The 20,486-nt window shown below is 50.3% G+C and overlaps 1 protein-coding gene across 1 annotated transcript in view; it reads right to left on the bottom strand.

Moving 5' to 3' along the window:
* SRP68 (signal recognition particle 68) overlaps positions 1-20,486 on the bottom strand; it is a 136,623-nt gene that overhangs the window by 46,502 nt on the left and 69,635 nt on the right. The window contains 1 exon segment of the mRNA XM_029600463.1: positions 6,384-6,478. Within this exon segment, the coding sequence (XP_029456323.1) occupies positions 6,384-6,478 (95 nt within the window).

Here is a 20,486-nt window from a genome sequence, read left to right as displayed (position 1 = left end):
TAGGGTGTCTATCCCCTCACCCCCTGCTATCTTCTTCAACTGAAGAAATGGTCTCCCTTTGCATTCTAATGGGTCGCCATCAGATCCACCCGAGGACGATCCCACCTGCGATAAATCCTGCGAAAGGTATCTGAGCTCATCTCCCATTCCTTGAATTCTAGAAGTCATCCTGGACATGTTCCTGGCTGGTGATGTGTGCCGCTGAAAGTAACCATCTATTCTTTTCGACCATAGGAAAAGGAGCGATGTTCTCCACTGAAACTCCTCAACTCCTAGTTCCCCCTGCAGATTGACATATGTCACCGCAGTGGCACTGTCTGAGAGAACTCGAACGGCGCTCCTCTAAAGCAATGGGAAGAAATGGAGAAGGGCCAGGCTAATTGCTCTGGTTTCCAGCTGGTTCATTGACAAGGCCTCCCCTTGAGACCAACTTCCCTGGGTCACCTGATCCTGACAATGAGCCCCCCAACCCAGGACAGAGTAACTAGGCTGACTCCCCTCAACAAATGTGAAGGAACCAGCCACCAGAGAAGAAACTGGTGCACCAATGCTTTAGAAGTGACACTTGGAGAGGGCACATGTGAGCTCTGGCTCATGGTACCAAATCCAGAGTTGCCGCCATCAGACTGAGCACCTGCAAATAATCCCACGTGGAGGGGATCTAATTCCAGGAAAATCTGAATCTGCTTGAGAATCTTGTGCACTCTCTTCTCTGTGAGGAACACATGTCCTATCCATGTGTCAAACCATGCCCCCACAGACTGCATGGGCTGAAGAGTACTCTTGGCAACATTGATTAATTAGCCCAAGCCTTCTAATAGTTGAATCACTCAATCAATCACGCATGCCGCCTCTTCGTGAGACAGCACTTGGCTTAACCAATCGTTGAGATACAGGTGGACCACAATTCCCTCGTGCCAGAGAGCCGCTGCCACCCCAATCAGAATGGAGTGATCTGATGTTCTCCACATCGGTAGAGGTGGGGAGTCCGGTGGCACGGAGAGACAGTTCAGATGGCAACCCTGAGCAATTATTGCCAATACCCATTGGTTGGAGGTGATTGAGTGCCATATGTTGTGGAAGTGGCACGATCGACCTCCCACTGGTATGTGAGGCAGAGGAATCTGGCTGCTGCTCTCTAGGTGGAAGTAAAAAATCTGAAGCAGGCCCTGGTTGAGGAGCTACTTGTGGTTTTTGTTTACGTGTTTGATGAGACTGCGGTTTTTGATAAGGTCTCATAGCACGGGATCTGGTTGGTGGCGGGTACGACTTCTTCGGGCGGAAGAAAGACTTCTTAGAGCCCTTTCTGAAGGGCTGTTTTGAAGAGAAGTCGGAAGGCATCAGAGAGCTGTCTTAGGGTCTCATGATGGTCCTTTGGTTCCACCACCGTCCGTTAAATCTGTTCGCCAAACAGATTATCTCCAACACAAGGCAGGTCGGATAACCTGTCTTGTACTTCCAAGTGAAGGTCAGAAGACTTGAGCCAGGCCCACCGTCTTGCCAAAATAGCAGCTGCAGATACTCTAGTAGAAGTATCAAAGATGTCATAAGATGTTCTGATCTCATGTTTGCCTGCCTCAAAACCCTTGTTTACTAGGGTTTGTAATTTTTCTTGAAATTGCTGAGGCAGGGAGTACAAGAAGTCCTGTATCTGCTTAAAAATGACCCTGTTATATTGGGTCATATAAAGCTGGTAGGCGGCAATTCGGGAGATGAGCATGGACCCTTGGAAGACTCGGCGAACAATGGTATCTAGGAACTTCTGTTCCTTGCCAGGGGGAACAGAGAGTGAGGCTTTGATCTCTTCGCTCTCTTCTGTGCAGACTCCACCACGACAAGAGTGGTGATCCAGTTGTGATTTCTGAAAACCTGGGGCTGACTGCACCAAATAGGTAGTGTCAGCTTTCCTGTGGACTGGAGCAATGGAGCCAGGATGTTCCCAATTCTTTTTCAGGAGATCCAGAAGGACCTGATGGATGGGAATAGAGGTGATTACCTTGGGAACATCCAGGAATTGGAGCAACTCCATCATCTGATGCCTATCATCATGGTCAGTCTGTAATTGGAAGGGAACCAATTCAGACATTTCCTTCACAAAGTTTATAAAGGAGAGGTCCTCTGGAGGAGAACGCTTCCTACTTTCAGTGGGTGAAGATAAATCAGTGTCTGTTGAGGAATCATCAGCCCAGGTATCATAAGGATCAGCACGTGTTCCTCTAGGAACTAGAGGGGGACAGGGTGGTGGGATACCTGAAGGTCCCGGTCTAGGCTCCGAAGGAATCGGAGGAACAGATGATGGCATCGAAGGCATTGATGGATGGCTCGGTGGCGCCGGACGTATTGGCACCGATGGCTGAGGCAGAACTCCTGATGGAGGGATGCAGAACGGTGTTTCTCCTCCCGATGACACTAAGTGGGGAGGGCACAGGAGCCATTGGAGACCCGGGATCCATCGGTGGAAAAGCGGCCATAAGCGCTTCCATCCTGGAGAGCAGCGGTGCCAGCGCTGCCGGAATCGGGTCAATGATCGGTTCCGCAGGCGGTGCCGGTGTCGGAGGAACCTGAAGTCGTTGCATCACCTTGTCGATGGCCTCCTGAACCATCCGGTCCAGTTCTTCTCGGAGACCTGAAGCATGGAGCCCCGGCTCCGGAACAGAAGAGGGAGGCAGAGACATAGCCGGAGGGACCACCGTTAAAGGCGGAGTCGCGACTCCTGATCCCCTGTTGGGTGAGGGTTGCCTCGGTGACCCGGTCGCAGAAACGGTCAGTACCTTTTCTGGATGGGGTTTCTTCGACAGCGGCTCGGACGATGGCGAGGTCGATGATTTTGCTCCCTCGATGGTCCGAGACTTACGGTGTCAATGGCAATGTTTGTCCCTGTGATCCCCTCAGTCCTGAGGGGAAGTAGAGGGTGTCGGTGGCCGAGAAGTCGTCGATGCTGGCGCGAAGTTGACGGTGCCGGCTCTGATGATGTCGATGCAATGGATGGAGTTGGGGTTTGAGCACAGAAGAGAAGTTCCATCTTCTCCATTCTGGCCTTGCGACCCTTTGGTGTCATTAGGGCACATTTGGTGCAGGTCAAGATATCGTGCTTGCGTCCTAGACACATTACACAGACTTTATGGGGGTCTGTGATAGACATGGTGCTGGTACAGTCTGGGCACCGACGGAATCCCAACGCCATGGCAAAAATCGAGCTGCGGTACAGTCGACGGCCAGTAGGCCGCGAGGGCCAAACTCGACGGTAATAGACGTAAAACGGGTAAAAACTTACCGGCGTACCGCGGTCTGAAAAAAGTTAGAGGAGGGACCCCTGTGGGGCAAATTAACTTTTAGTAATTCCGTGAGAAAAATTCCTGTCCGGAATCTCTTCAGAGCTCCTTTACCGCAAGGCTACTGCTGCGTGGTTGATGCTCTCGAGGTCCAGGATGGGTCGGAATGAACCTTCTTTCTTGGGCACAATGAAATAGATGGAATAACGCCCCGTATTTTCTTGGGGTATAGGGTACCGGAGTTATAACCCGCAGACTCAGGAGCCTTATCAGTGTGGATTCCACTGCCACAGTTTCTTGTCCTGGGAGCGGCTAGGCAACATCATGAACCTGTCCCGAGGGAAGCTGCAAAATTCCAGAGTGTAACCTTCCTGTATGATGTTGTCCAGTATCCATTTGTCCAACGTGATCTCGACCCACCTCTGACAGAAAAGGGATAGTCGGCCCCCTATCTCCTCGTCCCGTGGATGGGTCAGCCAAACTTCATTAGGAAGTTCGGATCGGACCTGACCAGAACCTGTTCCTCTTTTTGGTTGTCTGTTCCAAAAGGACTGAGATCTTCCCGAGGGCCGAGATGACCGAAATGACAAGTTTCTGTAGGGCCAGAAGCACTGGGAGCCCCTGGCCCAAATCCTCATGGGTGAGGAGTGCTGTGACCTCTTTTTCTTATCTTCCAGTAGCCGGGGCACTGGAGATTCACCCACTTACTGGCTAGCTCCTCCAATTCACTTCCGAATAGGAAGGATCCCTTAAAGGGCATCTTTGTGAGGTTCACCTTAGAGGTTGCGTCCGCTGACCAATTTCACAACCATAGCTGTCTTCTGGCCGCCACCACTGAGGCTACTCCTCTGGCCGAGGTACGTACTTGGTCCAAACTTGCATCTGCCAGGAAGGCTGCGGCGGGTTCGATCACCTCTCCAGCACGTGCCCCTGAGCTATCTGCCTCTCCGTCGAGAGGCAGACATAAGCAAGCCACCAGGGCACAACAGGAAGTGATCTGCAGTGTCATTGCTGTCGCGTCAAAGGCTTAAGGATGGATTCCAACCGCTTATTGTGAGCATCCTTCAAAGCCTCTCCTCCCTCTACAGGGATAGTTGTTCGCTTCGAGACAGCGCAGACCAGGGCATCCACTTTTGGGAAATGCAGGCATTCCTTGATTGCTGGTTCCAGAGGATACAAGTCCTCCAAGGCCTGACCTCCTTTAAAACTTGCTTCCGAGGCATCCCATTCCAAGTCAATCAACTCCTGGATGACTTCCAGCATCGGGAAATAGCAGGAGGCTTTCCACAGAGACACCAGGACGGGGTTCTTCTTTGGCTCAGACATAGGGTCCGTGCCTGGAACTCCCAGAGTCTTAGGGTCTGGGAGACTAGAGCCAGTAATTCATCTCTGTGGAAAAATCGAAGCATGGTCCGGTATAGCTCCAGGTCTGGAGGGATTTCCCCGTCCACCAATGAATCCACATTGTCATCCGTGGTGTCTGGGTCCCTTTCAGGGATACCCTTGGCTAGGCAAGGCATGCTGACAGGGCTGGGAGGGTGAGGCCTTCCCAGCTGGGACAGCCCGGGCAGGGGCAGTAGCTGACTGGCTTTAAGTCCCTGAAAAAATTCCACCAAGAAAAAGATGCTGTGTCCATATTTGGCCCAGGAGGAACCGGGGTAGGGGGCCACTGAACTGCCCTCTCCCAGGGAGGATGCAGCCCTGGAATTGCTCAGGTCTGGGGTGCTGCCAGATAAGTTCGTGGCTGATCTCAGTCTGGGAAGGACCAAACCTGGAAATGTTCTGAGAATCCAGCCTTCCCTGGGCCTCCTCACAGTGCTGACACAGGAAGGGTTTCAGGTCAGACTGTGCAGCTTTAATATGGCAGGCAGCACAAAGGAAGTGTCACCTCAGCTTCTTTGCTGCCGGGGCCATAACCTCTGTAGCTTGTGCATTAATCTGGCTATTGCCTCTCAAGTGCGCAGACTTGCCTTGGAAGGGTAAATCTAAGCGGCAAGTTGTGCGTTAAAGTGTGTGTGCACTTATGTGCACTATGCTATGCTCATACTTACACACACACACCAGAAGGCTGGCCCACATTGCATGAACGATGGACAAAGGGGAGAAAATGGCATCGCAACAAACCGCACGCAAGATGGCGCCGCCGTGGACCGTCCACCGAGCCTGAAGCGAGGCCTAGCCCTTTGGGGGACCACTCAACCCGCTCGGAAGCCCCCTTCCCGATCCTGTTCGGGCAAGGGAACGATGTTGGTACGGCACGCCGAGCAAGGAGACCAAAGGAAAGACTTACCGAAGCCCTTCCATGTCTCTGGATCGGAGGCGTTCTTCTCTACTTACCTGGTCTCAGTGCTTACCGGCTGAGTACAGAGACTGTCTCCGGCTGTGGCGGGAGAGAGCTTAGGCCGTCACCGCCGCACTCTGCTTCCTGCACCTGCTGCCTTTCAGCTGCAAAGTCCACACCGGGAGCTGGCTACCGGACCATGGCAAACCTCTGAGGGATCTCGGAAATCACCTCAAGAATTCTCAACTAGGGGAGGGACCCTTAGGTATCACCACAGGAGAGAAGGGTTCGATCTTCCTTTCAATTTAAAAGTACATTTCTCCTTCAAACTAATGCTGCAAGTCCAGTAAACACTGCTACTGGTGTGGGGATAGCATCCACAATTGCTAGGAGATGGAGAGATACTGAGGTCACTGCAGGAGGGGTGTCATCAGCTCTGAAACCTGACTCCGTCTCCATCTGCTAGCAGGGGAACACATAACTCTTTGGTCCTGAGTCCATCTAGCTGCACGCTAGGAAATGACCATTTAGCCCTACTCTTTTTTTTTTTTTTTTAATTCTTTTAACCAGCTCCCAATCCACATGGTCTCCTATCCCATGACTTTTTAATTTCCTCAAGATGTTAACTTTTAGTGTTCGTTAGCCATTACAGATTGCACTGGACTAACCACTCCAGAAAGTTAAAGTGGCCAGTCTATCACATGACAACCTAAAAGATAGCATGGAATCCAATCTCATTAAAAGCTGTGGCTTTTTTTGAATAGAAACCTCACATGTGTGACCCCAAGCCCTAACCCCCACTCCATACATCTGCCTTCTCTCCCAGTTACCTGTAAGCCTTATATACCAGAGTCTTCATCCCAATTTCCTTTAGGAAGTTTTTGTCTTCCTCCAGGCCAGGAAGCTGTAGTAGTTCCACAAGATTCTACAAAAATAAATAAGCCAACACATTTAAGGTTAGTGTCCAGCCTTATCACTCTGACCTGATCATTAAATTCAGATCTCAACAATCAAGACATCGCAGCGATGTCCCTGGGGAAGACATACCCTTCCTCCTTACCGTCTCACATGTAAGAGAGTCCGTTCGGGACTCCTTGCTTTAAAGATATTTACTGTCTTGATTGTTGAGGTTTTTTAGAGCTCTGGCATACGCGATTTTAATACCCTGATGTTAGTTTTCAGCTTTATTAAGATAATCATGGTTTTCGCCACAATTTGAGCTGCAGATTCATCCCCTCTAAGGTATTACACTTTCCGTGTCCCCCGGTCTTAGAGTTTCAGTTTACTTTTGGTTTCCACTCATTCAGCAATCCAACCCGGCACCATCATGTTCATTTTCAAGCTTCCCTTCCTACTTTTACCTTTTCCTCTTCCCCCCTTCCCCTCTTTGCCCTCCCTTCCCCCACCCCCCTTTTTGGTCCCCCTATTTTTTCCTTCCCCTTTCACTCGCACCGGGCTATATTTTCTTTTTTGTGGTTTATGGTTTTCTGTCTATCAGTTATTCTTTCAGATTCAATTTCAGATTGCCTTGCTTTGTTGTTACATTGTTTTCACTCTTACTCTAGCAGTGCCTCCTTGGTTCCTCTCGATTAATGTAGAGATTACTTACCTGATAATCTCGTTTTCCTTAGTGTATGCAGATGGACTCAAAACAAATGGGTAGAGTGTGCTCGTGCTAGCAGTTGGAGACAGATCTGACGTCAGCACGGGTACATATACCCCCACAGGAAGTGCCGCAAATCAGTAATCTTCCTTGCAAAAGCTGTAGCTGACCGATCAATTAAATGAACAGGATTACCCTGACCGATTGATAGTAGCTGGAGACCACCAGTGTTCTCAACCAGAAGGCGTCGACACCCGGCAGGGTGGATGGCCTATTATAAGAAAACATGGCTTACTGTGAGTCGGTGAATCCCCCCATGTATGCCGGCAGCCGGGCGGGATGCTGAGTCCATCGGCATACACTAAGGAAAACGAGATTATCAGGTAAGTAATCTCTACATTTCCTAGCGTGTAGCAGATGGACTCAAAACAAATGGGATGTACAAAAGCTACTCCCGGACTGGGCGGGAGGCTGCCCGAGGACAGTTTAGGATTGCCCTCGCAAATGCTGTGTCCTCCCTGGCCTGGACGTCCAGACGGTAGAATCTGGAGAAGGTATGGAGGGAGGACCACGTCGCCACTTTACATATCTCTGCAGGTGACAGCAGCTTAGCTTCTGCCCAAGAGGCCGATTGTGCTCTGGTAGAATGAGCTTTGACCTGTAGAGGCGGTGGTTTTCCCGCCTCTATGTAGGCTGCCTTGATAACTTCTTTAATCCAGCGGGCGATGGTTGGCCGTGAGGCCGCTTCCCCTAGCTTCTTCCCGCTGTGCAGGACGAACAGGTGGTCCGTCTTTCGTACTGCTTCTGACATTTCCACGTATCTGGACAGCCGTCTGCCAATGTCGAGATGGCATAGCATTCGACCTTCCTCCGACTTCTTCAAACCTTCCGTGGTAGGCAAGGATATGGTTTGGTTGAGGTGAAAGTGTGAGACCACTTTGGGTAAAAAGGATGGAACTGTACGAAGATGGATAGCCTCTGGAGTGATTCTGAGAAATGGATCACGACAGGATAGTGCTTGTAGCTCTGAGATGCGGCGTGCTGAACACACAGCCAGCAAGAACACCATCTTCAAGGTTAACAAATGGAGGGACAGGCCTCGAAGGGGCCTGAAGGCTGATCCCGCCAAAAATTCCAATACTAGGTTGAGATTCCACAAGGGCACTGGCCACTTCAGTGGCGGGCGAATGTGTTTGACTCCTTTCAGGAAACGTGAGACGTCTGGGTGTTTGGCAATGGTGTTGCCGTCACTCCTGGGACCGTAGCAAGACAGTGCTGCTACCTGAACCTTGATGGAGCTGAGGGACAGACCCTTCTGAAGTCCATCTTGTAGGAAGTCCAAAATAGGAATCTTAGCGGCATGCAAATTGGTGCCGTGAGAGTCGCACCAGGCTTCAAAGACTCTCCAAATCCTGATATATGTTAGGGATGTGGAGAACTTGCGTGCTCGGAGGAGTGTATCTATAACCGGCTCCGAGTATCCCCTTTTCTTCAGTCGAGCCCTCTCAATGGCCAGACCGTAAGAGAGAATTGAGCCGGATCCTCGTGGAGGATGGGACCTTGCCGCAGCAGGTCCCTGTAGGGAGGCAGAGGGTTCCCTGCCAGTAGTCTTCTTATGTCTGCGTACCAGGGTCTTCTTGGCCAGTCCGGGGCCACTAGAAGAACTAGGCCTCTGTGTCGCTGAATCCTGTGTACAATGGCGCCCAGCAGGGGCCATGGAGGAAAAGTGTATAGCAGGATCCCGAGGCCATGGCTGTACCAGGGCATCGATCCCCTGAGCCCGAGGATCCCGCATGCGGCTGAAATATCCGGGTACTTGAGCGTTAGACCTGTCCGCTAAGAAGTCCATGGCTGGCGTCCCCCATTGATCCACAATTATCTGAAAGGCTGTGCGTGACAGCTGCCACTCCCCCGGGTTTAGGCTTTCTCTGCTGAGGAAGTCTGCCATCGTGTTGTCCTTCCCGGCAAAGTGGACAGCGGAGATGTCCTGGAGATTTGGTTCTGCCCAAATCATCAGGGGAGTTATTTCCAGGGACACTTGTTGGCTCCTGGTTCCACCCTGACGATTGATGTATGCCACCGTGGTGGCATTGTCTGACATCACTCTGAGCGCTCTGTTGCGAAGTCTGTGGGCAAATCGCAGGCACGCTAGCCTGACTGCCCGTGCCTCTAGTCGGTTGATGTTCCACCTCGACTCTTCTCTGGTCCACCGCCCTTGGGCGGTGAGTTCCTCACAGTGTGCTCCCCATCCGTTCAAGCTGGCATCCGTGGTGAGCAGAACCCAGGTTGGGGAGGACATTCTTGACCCCCGGCTCATGTGGCCGGGCTGCAACCACCACTGCAGCTGATACCGCACTCTGGCCGGTAGAGGCAGGCGTTCGGTGTAGTTCTGTGATCGTGGGCTCCATCGAGATAGAAGGGCGCGTTGCAAAGGTCTCATATGAGCTCGCGCCCATGGCACCACCTCCAGAGTGGATGCCATGAGGCCGAGGACCTGTAGGTAATCTCGCGCTGTGGGCTGGCTGGCGCTCAGCAGGGCCTGCAAATGACTCTGGAGTTTTGACTTTCTCTTGGAGGTCAGGCTGACCTTGTCTTCTCGGGTGTCGAATTGGACCCCTAGGTATTCCAGCGACTGGGACGGCTGTAGGGAGTTCTTGTTTATGTTGACTACCCATCCGAGGCTTTCCAGAAGAGCTATAACTCTGTTGGTTGCCCGGTGGCTCTCCTCCGGTGACTTTGCCCTGATCAGCCAATCGTCCAGGTAGGGATGGACGAGAATTCCTTCCTTCCTGAGTGCCGCCGCCATTACTACTATTACCTTGGTAAAGATCTGCGGCGCGATGGCTAACCAGAAGGGCAAAGCTCGGAACTGGAAGTGCTGATTCAGGACTTTGAAGTGTAAATAGCGCTGGTGATCCCGATGGATGGGGATATGCAGGTAGGCTTCTGACAGATCTAGGGAGGTGAGAAACTCCCCTGGCTGTACTGAATTCTTGACCGACCGTAGAGTTTCCATGTGAAAGCTGGGGACCCGTAGGTGTCGGTTGACTGACTTGAGGTCCAGGACGGGCCTGAAAGTGCCCTCCTTCTTGGGTACTATGAAATAAATGGAATAATGCCCAGAATTTACCTCTTCCACAGGTACTGGGATTATGGCTTTTAGGGCTAGGAGCCTCTGTAAGGTCACTTCTAGTGCCGCTGCCTTGAGCGGCGAACAAGGAGATTTCACAAACTTGTTCGGCGGAAGCCGAAAGAAATCCAGGTAATATCCTTCCCGGATGATGGCGAGAACCCACTGGTCCAAAATAATCTTGACCCACCTGCGGTAGAAGAGGGTTAGCCTGCCTCCTATGGCTGCTACCCCCGAATGGGTCGCCTGATTGTCACTGTGGGTTGCGGCCGGGGCCGGAACCCGAGCCGGTTCTCTTCTTGTTATGCTTAGTCCGAAAGGACTGGTTCCTGGCCTGGGAACGAGGTGCTCGATAGCGAGTCCTGTAAGGGTTGAAGCGCTGCAAATTTCTACCTCTAGATGGTCTAGAAAAAGAACGCTGGCTCCTCCTCGCCCTGTCTTCTGGTAGGCGGGGTATTGGAGAGGCACCCCATCTAGTAGCCCAGTTCTCGAGATCGCTGCCAAACAGTAGGGAACCCTTAAAGGGCATTCTTGTGAGTCATGTCTTGGAGGACGAGTCGGCCGCCCAATGACGTAGCCAAAGCTGCCTCCTGGTGCCACTGAAGAGGAGACTCCCTTGGCTGCTGTACGGACGAGGTCGGAGGCTGCGTCAGTGAGAAATGCGAGAGCTGATTCCATGTCTGCTCTCTGGGTGTTGTTTCTCGTCTGTGATAAACAGGAGTGCGTCACCACAGTGCAGCAGGTCGCGATTCATAGGGACATGGCTGCTACCTCAAAAGCTTGTTTCAGAATGGTGTCCATGCGTCGGTCATGCGAATCCTTGAGGACCGCTCCTCCCTCAACCGGAATGGTGGTGTGCTTCACTATTGCGTTAACTATGGCGTCCACCCTGGGGCACGCCAACAGCTCCTTGGACGCCGGATCCAGAGGGTACATGCCTGCCAAGGCCCGACCCCCTTTAAATGAGGCCTCCGGTGCCTTCCATTCCAGATCGATTAGCTGCTGTGCTGTCTGTAGGAGGGGAAAATGGTGAGCCGGTTGGCGCAGGCCCTCTAACAGGGGGTTCATTTTAGGGTCCCCTGGGGTATCCTGGCCCGGAATAGCCAGCTCCGATAAGCATTGCGAGACCAGGCCTGAAAGATCCTCTTTCTGAAAGAAGCGCCTCATGGGTCCGATATGGCTCTATCTCCGAGGGAAGTTCACCCTCCTCGGGGGGCTCCTCACTGTCCGGGGAGCAATCAGAATCCCCATAAGCGGGGCTATCGGGTGGTGAGTGGTTGCGCCTAGGTCTCGAGGGTCCAGGGACCGGATCAACCGGGACGGAAAGACCCATTCGAGGAGCAGACTGCATCTGGACAAAGGCGTGAATCCCTTTGAATAACTCCACCCAGGAAATCGAAGCTGGATCTGGCCGTAGGGGCACCAGGTCTCTCAGATTCCCTGGTTGCTCGCCGCAGCCCGCTAAGTCCGGTGTGCTCCCTGAGGAACCGCTGGGCTGGGGCCGGTCCTGTCCTGGGACTCCCATGGCCTCCTCACATTGGGCATATAGTGAGTCTGCTTCCTCGCTCTGTGTGGCTCTGAGGTTGCATGCTGAGCAGAGGCTTAGAGCTTTCATGCCAGATTCTGGAGGTGCTGGCTCTGCGGCCGCATGGGCTCTCTTATGCTCCATTCGCCTGAAATTCGGTATCGCCCAATGATGTGTACTTAACAAGTGCGCGTAACAGCATGCGCCCCGAACGGGCGTGTTATAGACGTGCGCCTATCCACGGCGGGCGTCTTATAGACGTGCGCCTATCCACGGGCGGGCGTCTTATAGACGTGCGCCTATCCACGGGCGGGCGTCTTATAGACGTGCGCCTATCCACGGGCGGGCGTCTTATAGACGTGCGCCTATCCACGGGCGGGCGTCTTATAGACGTGCGCCTATCCACGGGCGGGCGTCTTATAGACGTGCGCCTATCCACGGGCGGGCGTCTTATAAACGTGCGCCTATACGCGGGTGGCGTACAATGCGCTAACAACGTGCGCCTATCGCGTGCGCTAATCAACATGCGCTAATCAACGTGCGCCTATCGCGTGCGCTAATCAACATGCGCTAATCAACGTGCGCCTATCGCGTGCGCTAATCAACGTGCGCCTATCACAGGCGCTTAGCTTAGCAACGTGCGCCCATCGGCGAAGATGAGTAGGCAGGCAAAAAATGGCGACCTCCTTGGCGTGCTGCCTCATGGGCAGGCCCAGCGAATCCACACTTCCTCGGAGACCAAGTAAAGATATACACCTTACCTTGTCTTCGGCGCTTCCCGGCTGCAACCCGGGCGGTCTCTAGCTGCGGGGAGAGTACCTTCAACCACCGCGCATAAGGAAGTGCGCCCGCTGCCTCTAGGCCGCTCCCGAACGCATCTCGCTTGGGGGCCAAGTCCACGCCGGGACAGAGGTTGCCTCCAGGCCGCGCCCGAACTAGTCTCACTCGGGGGCCAAGTCGTGCCCGAGCCCTTCTCACTCGGGGGCTAGGTCCCTGCCGCGAACCAGCCACCGGACCGAGGCTTTTACCTCCGAGGGACCACAGAAGTCAGCTCGGGAAACTCAACTGGGTGAGTGACCACCAGGTATCACCGCAGGAGTGCGGGGCTTGACTTCAATAGATTTCTTCTAGGAATTTAGTCGTTTAGAATTTGGAAACACGCTCAGCGAGCGTGAGGTAGCTCCAAACTGCTTTGGAGATGGAAATTACTGATTTGCGGCACTTCCTGTAGGGGTATATGTACCCGTGCTGACGTCAGATCCGTCTCCAACTGCTAGCACGAGCACACTATACCCATTTGTTTTGAGTCCATCTGCTACACGCTAGGAAATTTTGTTATTATATTCACCCCGTGTCCGTCATACTGTACAATAACTATGTATTCTGTTTTGTAGAATTTTTGGAATTGGTCCCCCTGACACAGCCCGACGCGAAACACGGCCGTGTCGGGGTTCCGTATGATTACTTGCCTTGAACTCTACAATTTAAGTTTTGTGCACTATTGTTGTGTGCACACATTAAAATATTAGTGTTCTGGTTAAAGTGGTATTGTCCAGTTTAATTGTTTGCCTCGGAGATAAACATGCCAGGGATGGAATCTCAGGGCCCTCCCCACGAAAGGGGTTTGGGATACGAGAGGGAGTAGAGAGACATCTCTCTTTTGAGGGAGAGGACTCCCAACACTACCCTCCCAGTGCCCACTCCCCCTTAGGGTTCGATCAGGAACGCAGTCCTAAATAGTCCTGTGGCCGTATCGCACAACCGATTGTACTCGCCACAAGGGAAACACACAGATACACCCACACAGCACAGAGCAACTGGAAAACGATCCTTTCGCTGTGAAACATGCTGACCAATACTCATACAATGGTATTCAATTGCTGGAGTGGGTAGCTATGCACTGCCCAAAAGGTAAATAATAGTGTGTGATGACGCCTTCTCCACCAGTGCTTACCAGCACTTTGCGGTGCAGAACTGACAAGGAGGCCGAGACCATGACGTGACAATGACAGAACCTTGGCTTGGGAAAAACTGCACAGACAGGGAGAATACTGCCTGTCACCGCCCGAGGTGCACAGAGTAGATGTCTTTCTGTACCCGACCGCACATGCTGCGCTTCACCATCATAGTAACTCACAGTGGAGTGAACAGGAACAGAGTGACGATGTTCCCAGGACCACTGGTACACTGGGCATGGCATGGTGATGGTTGGCATTTCATGGCATCGCCCTCTGAGAATGCTCCAAGAGGCTGGACTAGGGTGCCCAGTAGCGATCCCAGCACTTCGTTGGTGGTCCTCGATAGAGTCAAGAGTAGCAATGAAAAGCACCAGTGGCCATCACGTCGAATGGCCTCCATGGTGGCAGAGAATGCGCCTATGGTATCAGGAGAGCTCCGCATCATGACGGAATCAAGGCCACACCTTGCAATGGCAGCGTGGCCACTCACCACAACGGCCTAGAGGGTGGCCGCAGCATCAAGGCCACATACCCCAACAGCATTGGGGGTGGCCATGCACGTACCTTGAAGGATCGAGGGCATAGATATGCCCACGATCACCAAAAGCATTGAGGGCACCGCAGGCATCGACTGCTCAATGCACACCCCGATAGTATCGAGGGTGGCCATACACGTACCTAGATGATACTGCCTGCACCACGGCATTGATGGCACCATTGCATCAATGGCTCCGAGGCCCGTATGGTACTGAGGGCAGTTCTGCACCTCAATGACATCAGGGCATACCGGCACCTCAACAGTGTCAAGGGTGAACATGGTGCTTGATGGCAAACCTGGTTCCCGACACAGTCCTGACATCACCGCGTCATAACAAAGGTACGCTGGTCACAGATGTGCATGGGCAACCGTTACTGGGCATGGCACAGACTGTGCGACAGCAAGCTGCTTGTCCAGGCTCCTGCTTACCCTCTCTTCCAGGGAGACTGTACTACCATCACTGGCAACAAGGAGGGGAGGCTACGTCTTTCAAGGCTCCTGCCCGTGGAGATTAGTTCCTTTGAGTGTGGGGAGGATGAGCTCTCTCACCCACAGGAACAAAATGGTCCTCAATCTCGTCACTGTCTGACCTCTATCAATGCCGACTGATTGGTGAAATGACATAGAACTCCTGCCCAGGTAGAACTCAGGCGAGTCCCCAGGCTCAGTTGCTTACATGGATTACCCACGGATTCAGTCAGTCCTGCCAGCACTAGGCAAAAGGTATAAATCAGACAGAGCAAGGAGAGGAAATGGAAACTAAACTGTATAATTTTTTTTCTTTTTTTAAAGGAAGAAATAGACTCTGCTAAACTGCACAGGGATTAAGGCCCACCATGTAGCTGGCAGACAGAGGTAAAAGAAAAAAGAAAACTACCGTAAGGTAAAGGAAAGAAAACAGCTACAGCTCTAGAAAAAAAAATCACTTACAAAAACTGTAGAGAAAGACAGCAAAGCTGAATATCATGAGCACCACAGCAAACATGGAAAAAAGAGAGCCCGAGGGACTCTGCCTAGGGGGCATGGTGATGACTACGGCTGCACATGGCTCAGTAGGGCATGCTGAAAGCTCTAGATTCTTTGAGATCAAAGCTCCATGCCGGGTGAAGGGTTGGTTGATGTATGTTTGTTGGTCCTGCGGGGTTTGTTGGGGGGGGGGAAGAGAGAAAAAGACATACGACTATACAGGCCACATTATACACCTTAAGCTTTCCGATAGCAACAGATAGCTACCTCTGTAGTTGGGCGCCCTATTTGGTATCCGCGTCCTATTCCCTGATTACATAGAGGGTCATGGGTTCCCGCCTTAAATGTGTATCCCTCAATGTAAGAGGGATCTCTAGCCCGATCAAACGGAAACGTCTTTTGCAATTTGCAAAACGAAATAAAGTAGATGTCCTACTGTTGCAAGAAACACATTTAACCCGGGCGGAACATGAGAAGCTAAAAAGGGACTGGATGGGGCAAATTTTTTATTCCTCCTATAACTCCAAGAGTCGGGGAGTGTGTACCTTAATCTATAAGAATCTTCCTTTACAGGTCAATCGAACTTTCACTGACCCGCACGGACAGTATGTTATAACCGACTGTGTGTTGTGGGGAGAAGCCTTTACCTTAGTAAATGTTTATGGCCCCAACCAGGATCAGAAGGTCTTCGACAAGCTCCTAAAAAGTATTGATTGACTTGGGGAATCATCCGTTATTATTGGGGGCGACTGGAATCTTGGTTTAGACCCGTCCCTAGATAAGACCTCCTCGCCCAGGGCTGGTGTGGGGGCCACCAAGGAGTTGAATACCTTGTTGACAACTCTTCATCTTACTGACATAAGGAGAACTCAACCCCCCCACAGAACGGGACTATACATTTTACTCTCCGAGGCATTTAATGTATAGCCGGATTGACTATTTTTTTATGTTTGAAGGATTTGGCACTGAAGACCACACACAGTGACATTTTGATCTCCTGTCTGTCGGACCATCACCCGGTAGAAATCCAAATGACACTGGGGATACAGGTCAGCAAAATGCCACGTAGAGACTGAACTGCTCACTCTTGGGGGATAATCGCTTTACGGAATTACTTAAACGAGCTATAAACAGACTTCAATACTTTCGATCCAAAGGGGGACTATACTATGTTGGGAAGCCTTTCAGGCATTCCTTCGGGGTAAAATGATATCCTATACCAGTTACTTGCAAAAAAAACCAAACAAAAAACAAACAAACCCGGAGACGGCACAGAAGAGCTGACAGCTTAAATTAAAACCCTAGAACTACAGGATAAACAAGACTGTTCTTGGAAGACCTTGCAGTCTCTGGAGCAGTGTCACAGGGACCTACAGTCGCTTGACATAGCCAAAATTGGTAGAGCTTTTAAGTACTCTAAACTTCGATTCTATGCACACGGGGACAAAATAGGTCCCTTCCTAGCTCGCTCCATCAGGAAGAGGGCTGGGAAGTCTAATATCTGAGGTTCGGAATTCACAAGGTCAGACCTTGTCTGCACCCAAAGATATCAATTAGGCGCTTCTTAAAATTCTATGAACAGCTGTATAGGACAGCTGAACAGGAGAACAGGCTGGTACACAAGACTTTTTGGCTTCTCTTCCTCTACCCAAACTGAATGACTATCATTGGACTAGACTGATGGCCCCCATTACAAAGGTAGAGATTCATTTGGTGATAAGTTCATTGGCAAAAGGGAAATGCCCAGGCCCAGATGGATACCCAATTGACATATATATAAAAAGTTCTTCAAAGATACTGTCCCGTATTTGACTCCGGTGTACAATGGCGCACTGGAACCCAGGGGAAATCTGGGCCACCTGACAGATGCAACAGTTACCCTGCAAAGACCCCTTAGAGTGTGGGTCCTAACACCCCATATCACTATTAAATTTGGACATAAAAATTCTGGCAAAAGTGTTACAATTTCGCTTGGAACTCCTTATACTCCATCTTATTCATACAGATCAGATGGGCTTCATTAAGGGGCGAGTATCTACTCATAGCACCCGGCGGGTATTTAACATTATACATCAGACTCGCAGCAAAAAGATCCCAGGGCTCATAACATCACTAGATGCTGAGAAGGCCTTTGACAGAGTGTCCTGGCCCTTTATGCTTGCTACTCTAAAGGAAATGGGATTCCCGGACATGTTTATAGCCTGGATCTTAGCCATGTATGAAAATCTCCGGGACCGGTTGTTAAATAATGGGAGCTTAACCCCGTTTTTCTCTATCCAACGCGAGACCTTTCAGGGATGTCCGCTTTCCCCCTTGTTATTCGACATACCCATCGAGCCCTTAGCAGCAGCCATCAGATCCCACCCTAAAATTCAGGGATTCCATATAGGAGGTAAGGAACATAAACTGGCACTCTATGCGGATGACCTATTACTTTTTTTGACCGACGCAGCCAGAACCAGGTCAGCCTTTTTGGACCTGGTGGCCTGTTATGGGTCCTTATCCAGATATAAATTGAACTATGACAAATCTGAGAATTTCCCCTTGGGTGGGGTAGAACAGGTCCCTGATTGCCTGTCCAGAATGCGTACTGTACGAGATGGATTTAAATACCTGGGGATTTTTATACCTACGAACCTCAAGAAACTTTATTCCACAAACATAGCTCCTCTGTTTACAGAAGTGACGCAGCGTTTAAAGAGTTGGGAAGACATTCAGTTATCATGGGCAGGCCGCATAAATTTAATCAAGATGGTTCTTCTACCCAAATTTCTTTACGTCTTTCAACATGTCCCCTGTAATGTTCGGGCCTCACAGTTCCACGAGTTACACGGGTTAATCTGGAAATTTATTTGGAAATTTAAGCCAGGAAGGATAAAGTTAAGTTCTCTATGGTTACCTAAAAAGCAAGGGGGCATGGCCCTGCCCATCTTTCGGCTATACTACTGGGCTGCCCATTTGGTCAGCCTGACCAACTGGGTGAGTGACAGAGACCCTAGGTGGCTGAAGTTGGAGAAAGAACATTTAGAGGGATCAACCTACCTATACTTCTATTCTTACCCCCCACTTCCCCTATCTCACACAAAGCTTGCCGCTTGAACCCTCTTGTGGCCCATACATTGCAGCAATGGAGACAGTTGTGCCGCTTTATGGGTCAACGGACGGACCTCCTCTCTCCCCTTGTTCTGATTTTTAGAAACTCTGGCATTTCATGGTATTCGTTTCATCCTGACTTTGCAACTTGGCGCAGATACGTTGCTTAGCTCAACTCTGGGGTGACTAGGGTTTCCTCCCTTTCTCTGAGCTGGTGGAGGGTTACAGGATTCCAGTAACCTCCCAGGCGTCTTACCTACAACTTAGGCGGGCTCTTCAAAATAAACAGTGCCCACTCCCCTCGTTAAATAGGTTGGAAACCTATCTTTGCTCTGGGTGTGGGACAGTTAAAGGGGTGATGAATATTTACTGGGGGGCCCTAGCACAAAAAATGGGGGTGTCTATACCCCTCAGTCCCTTATAGATCAATGGAACACCGACCTAGGGCTGTCCTTAACAGGCTCCTCATGGAAACACATATGGGCTTCTACTCATAAGCTTTCCATTTGCTGCAGAAGAGTTGAATTGGGGGCAAGATTACTACATAGAACATACCGAATCCCAATGTATTATAAGGCATTGTTCCCTAACTATGACATTCATTGTTGGAGGGGCTGCGGTGAACTTGGAACATATATCCACATGTGGTGGCATTGTCCCGGGATTGCATGGTTTGGGGGGAGGGGAGCGAAAAGTAGCAATCTCAACACTGAATTCCACCTCCTTCCCAGATTGGGATTACTGGGTATCTGGCAGGACTCAAAGATCCCGCTCAAGTTTCGCTCGTTGGTGGGTCAACTGTTGTTGGCAGCCAGATTCACAATTGCAACTAAATAGAAATCTAATCCGGATCTTGATTACTGGAAAGTCCAAGAAAGGAGTATTCTGGATATAGAAAAACTTCGATACAATTTACTTAATAAAGGATTTAAGTTCCGTCAAATTTGGGGGCCTTATCTTACTTATTACAAGATTGATCATTTGTAAAGGGTAAACTGAAGGCAAGGGTGCATATATAAGCCTATTTTGTACTAATAAAATATTGGGGCACGGTTTGCTTCTCTATAAAGGTGGTTGCCTTTTATATATGTACTGAAATGTTCATTTGGTTTTGTTGTTCTCATGTAACACTTGGTGATATGACCTGTAATATGTCTCTTTATGCCTGAAAATGGATAAAAAAAAAGTTCTGTGCCGGGCTCCATCCGATGTAACCCATGTGTGATGACTACCATCCTGCTTGTCCTAGGAGAAACTTCCTTACTGTCTATAGTTTGAAATTTGCTTTCCAACCAGAAATACTACAATCACTTCTTTAAAATTCAAACTAGCCTATTAATCCTTGTTCTACCAGCCTCCTGAAGACAATTTCTTGTGAATTTATACCACAGCTAGCCTCTTCAGGAACACTTCCATCTGATTTAAAAGCAGTCTCAATCTGTCCAATATTAAAAAAATAAAAATAAAAATAATGCTGACCCTATGGATTTTTAGAACTTTCATCCAATCTCCTCATGGTCTTTTTCGAATCAACCGTTCTCATGAGAGGTCTAGAACGGGTAAATGTGAATCGGTTATTTACTCTTTCGATAATAAAAGGACTAGGGGGCACTCCATGAAGTTAGCATGTGGCTCATTTAAAACTAATCGGAGAAAGTTCTTTTTCACTCAACGCACAATTAAACTCTGGAATTTGTTGCCAGAGGATGTGGTTAGTGCAGTTAGTGTAGCTGTGTTTAAAAAAGGATTGGATAAGTTCTTGGAGGAGAAGTCCATTACCTGCTATATATGGAGATATATGGTCCCTCCCCAGGAGGAGGGACCATATATCTCCAATCCTAAAAGATCTCCACTGGTTGCCTGTTCACTTTAGAATCCTCTACAAATCTCTTTCCATAATATACAAAACCATCCATCAACACACCCCACTCGACTTACAAGTCCCATTCCAAATTTATAACTCCTCCAGACCAACAAGAGACACACTCAGAGGATCTCTTCAAGTGCCCCCAGCCAAAACTACCAAACACATTACCTTGAGAGATCGGGCCTTTTCAACAGCCGGCCCCCTTCTATGGAACTCCATCCCACCGGACCTTAGACAGGAGCCCAGCCTCCCA

Source organism: Rhinatrema bivittatum, chromosome 4 (assembly GCF_901001135.1).
Source record: "Rhinatrema bivittatum chromosome 4, aRhiBiv1.1, whole genome shotgun sequence".
Lineage (NCBI taxonomy): Eukaryota > Metazoa > Chordata > Amphibia > Gymnophiona > Rhinatrematidae > Rhinatrema > Rhinatrema bivittatum.
The sequence above is the reverse complement of the archived record's forward strand: the minus strand, read 5'-3'. Positions and strand labels throughout refer to the sequence as shown.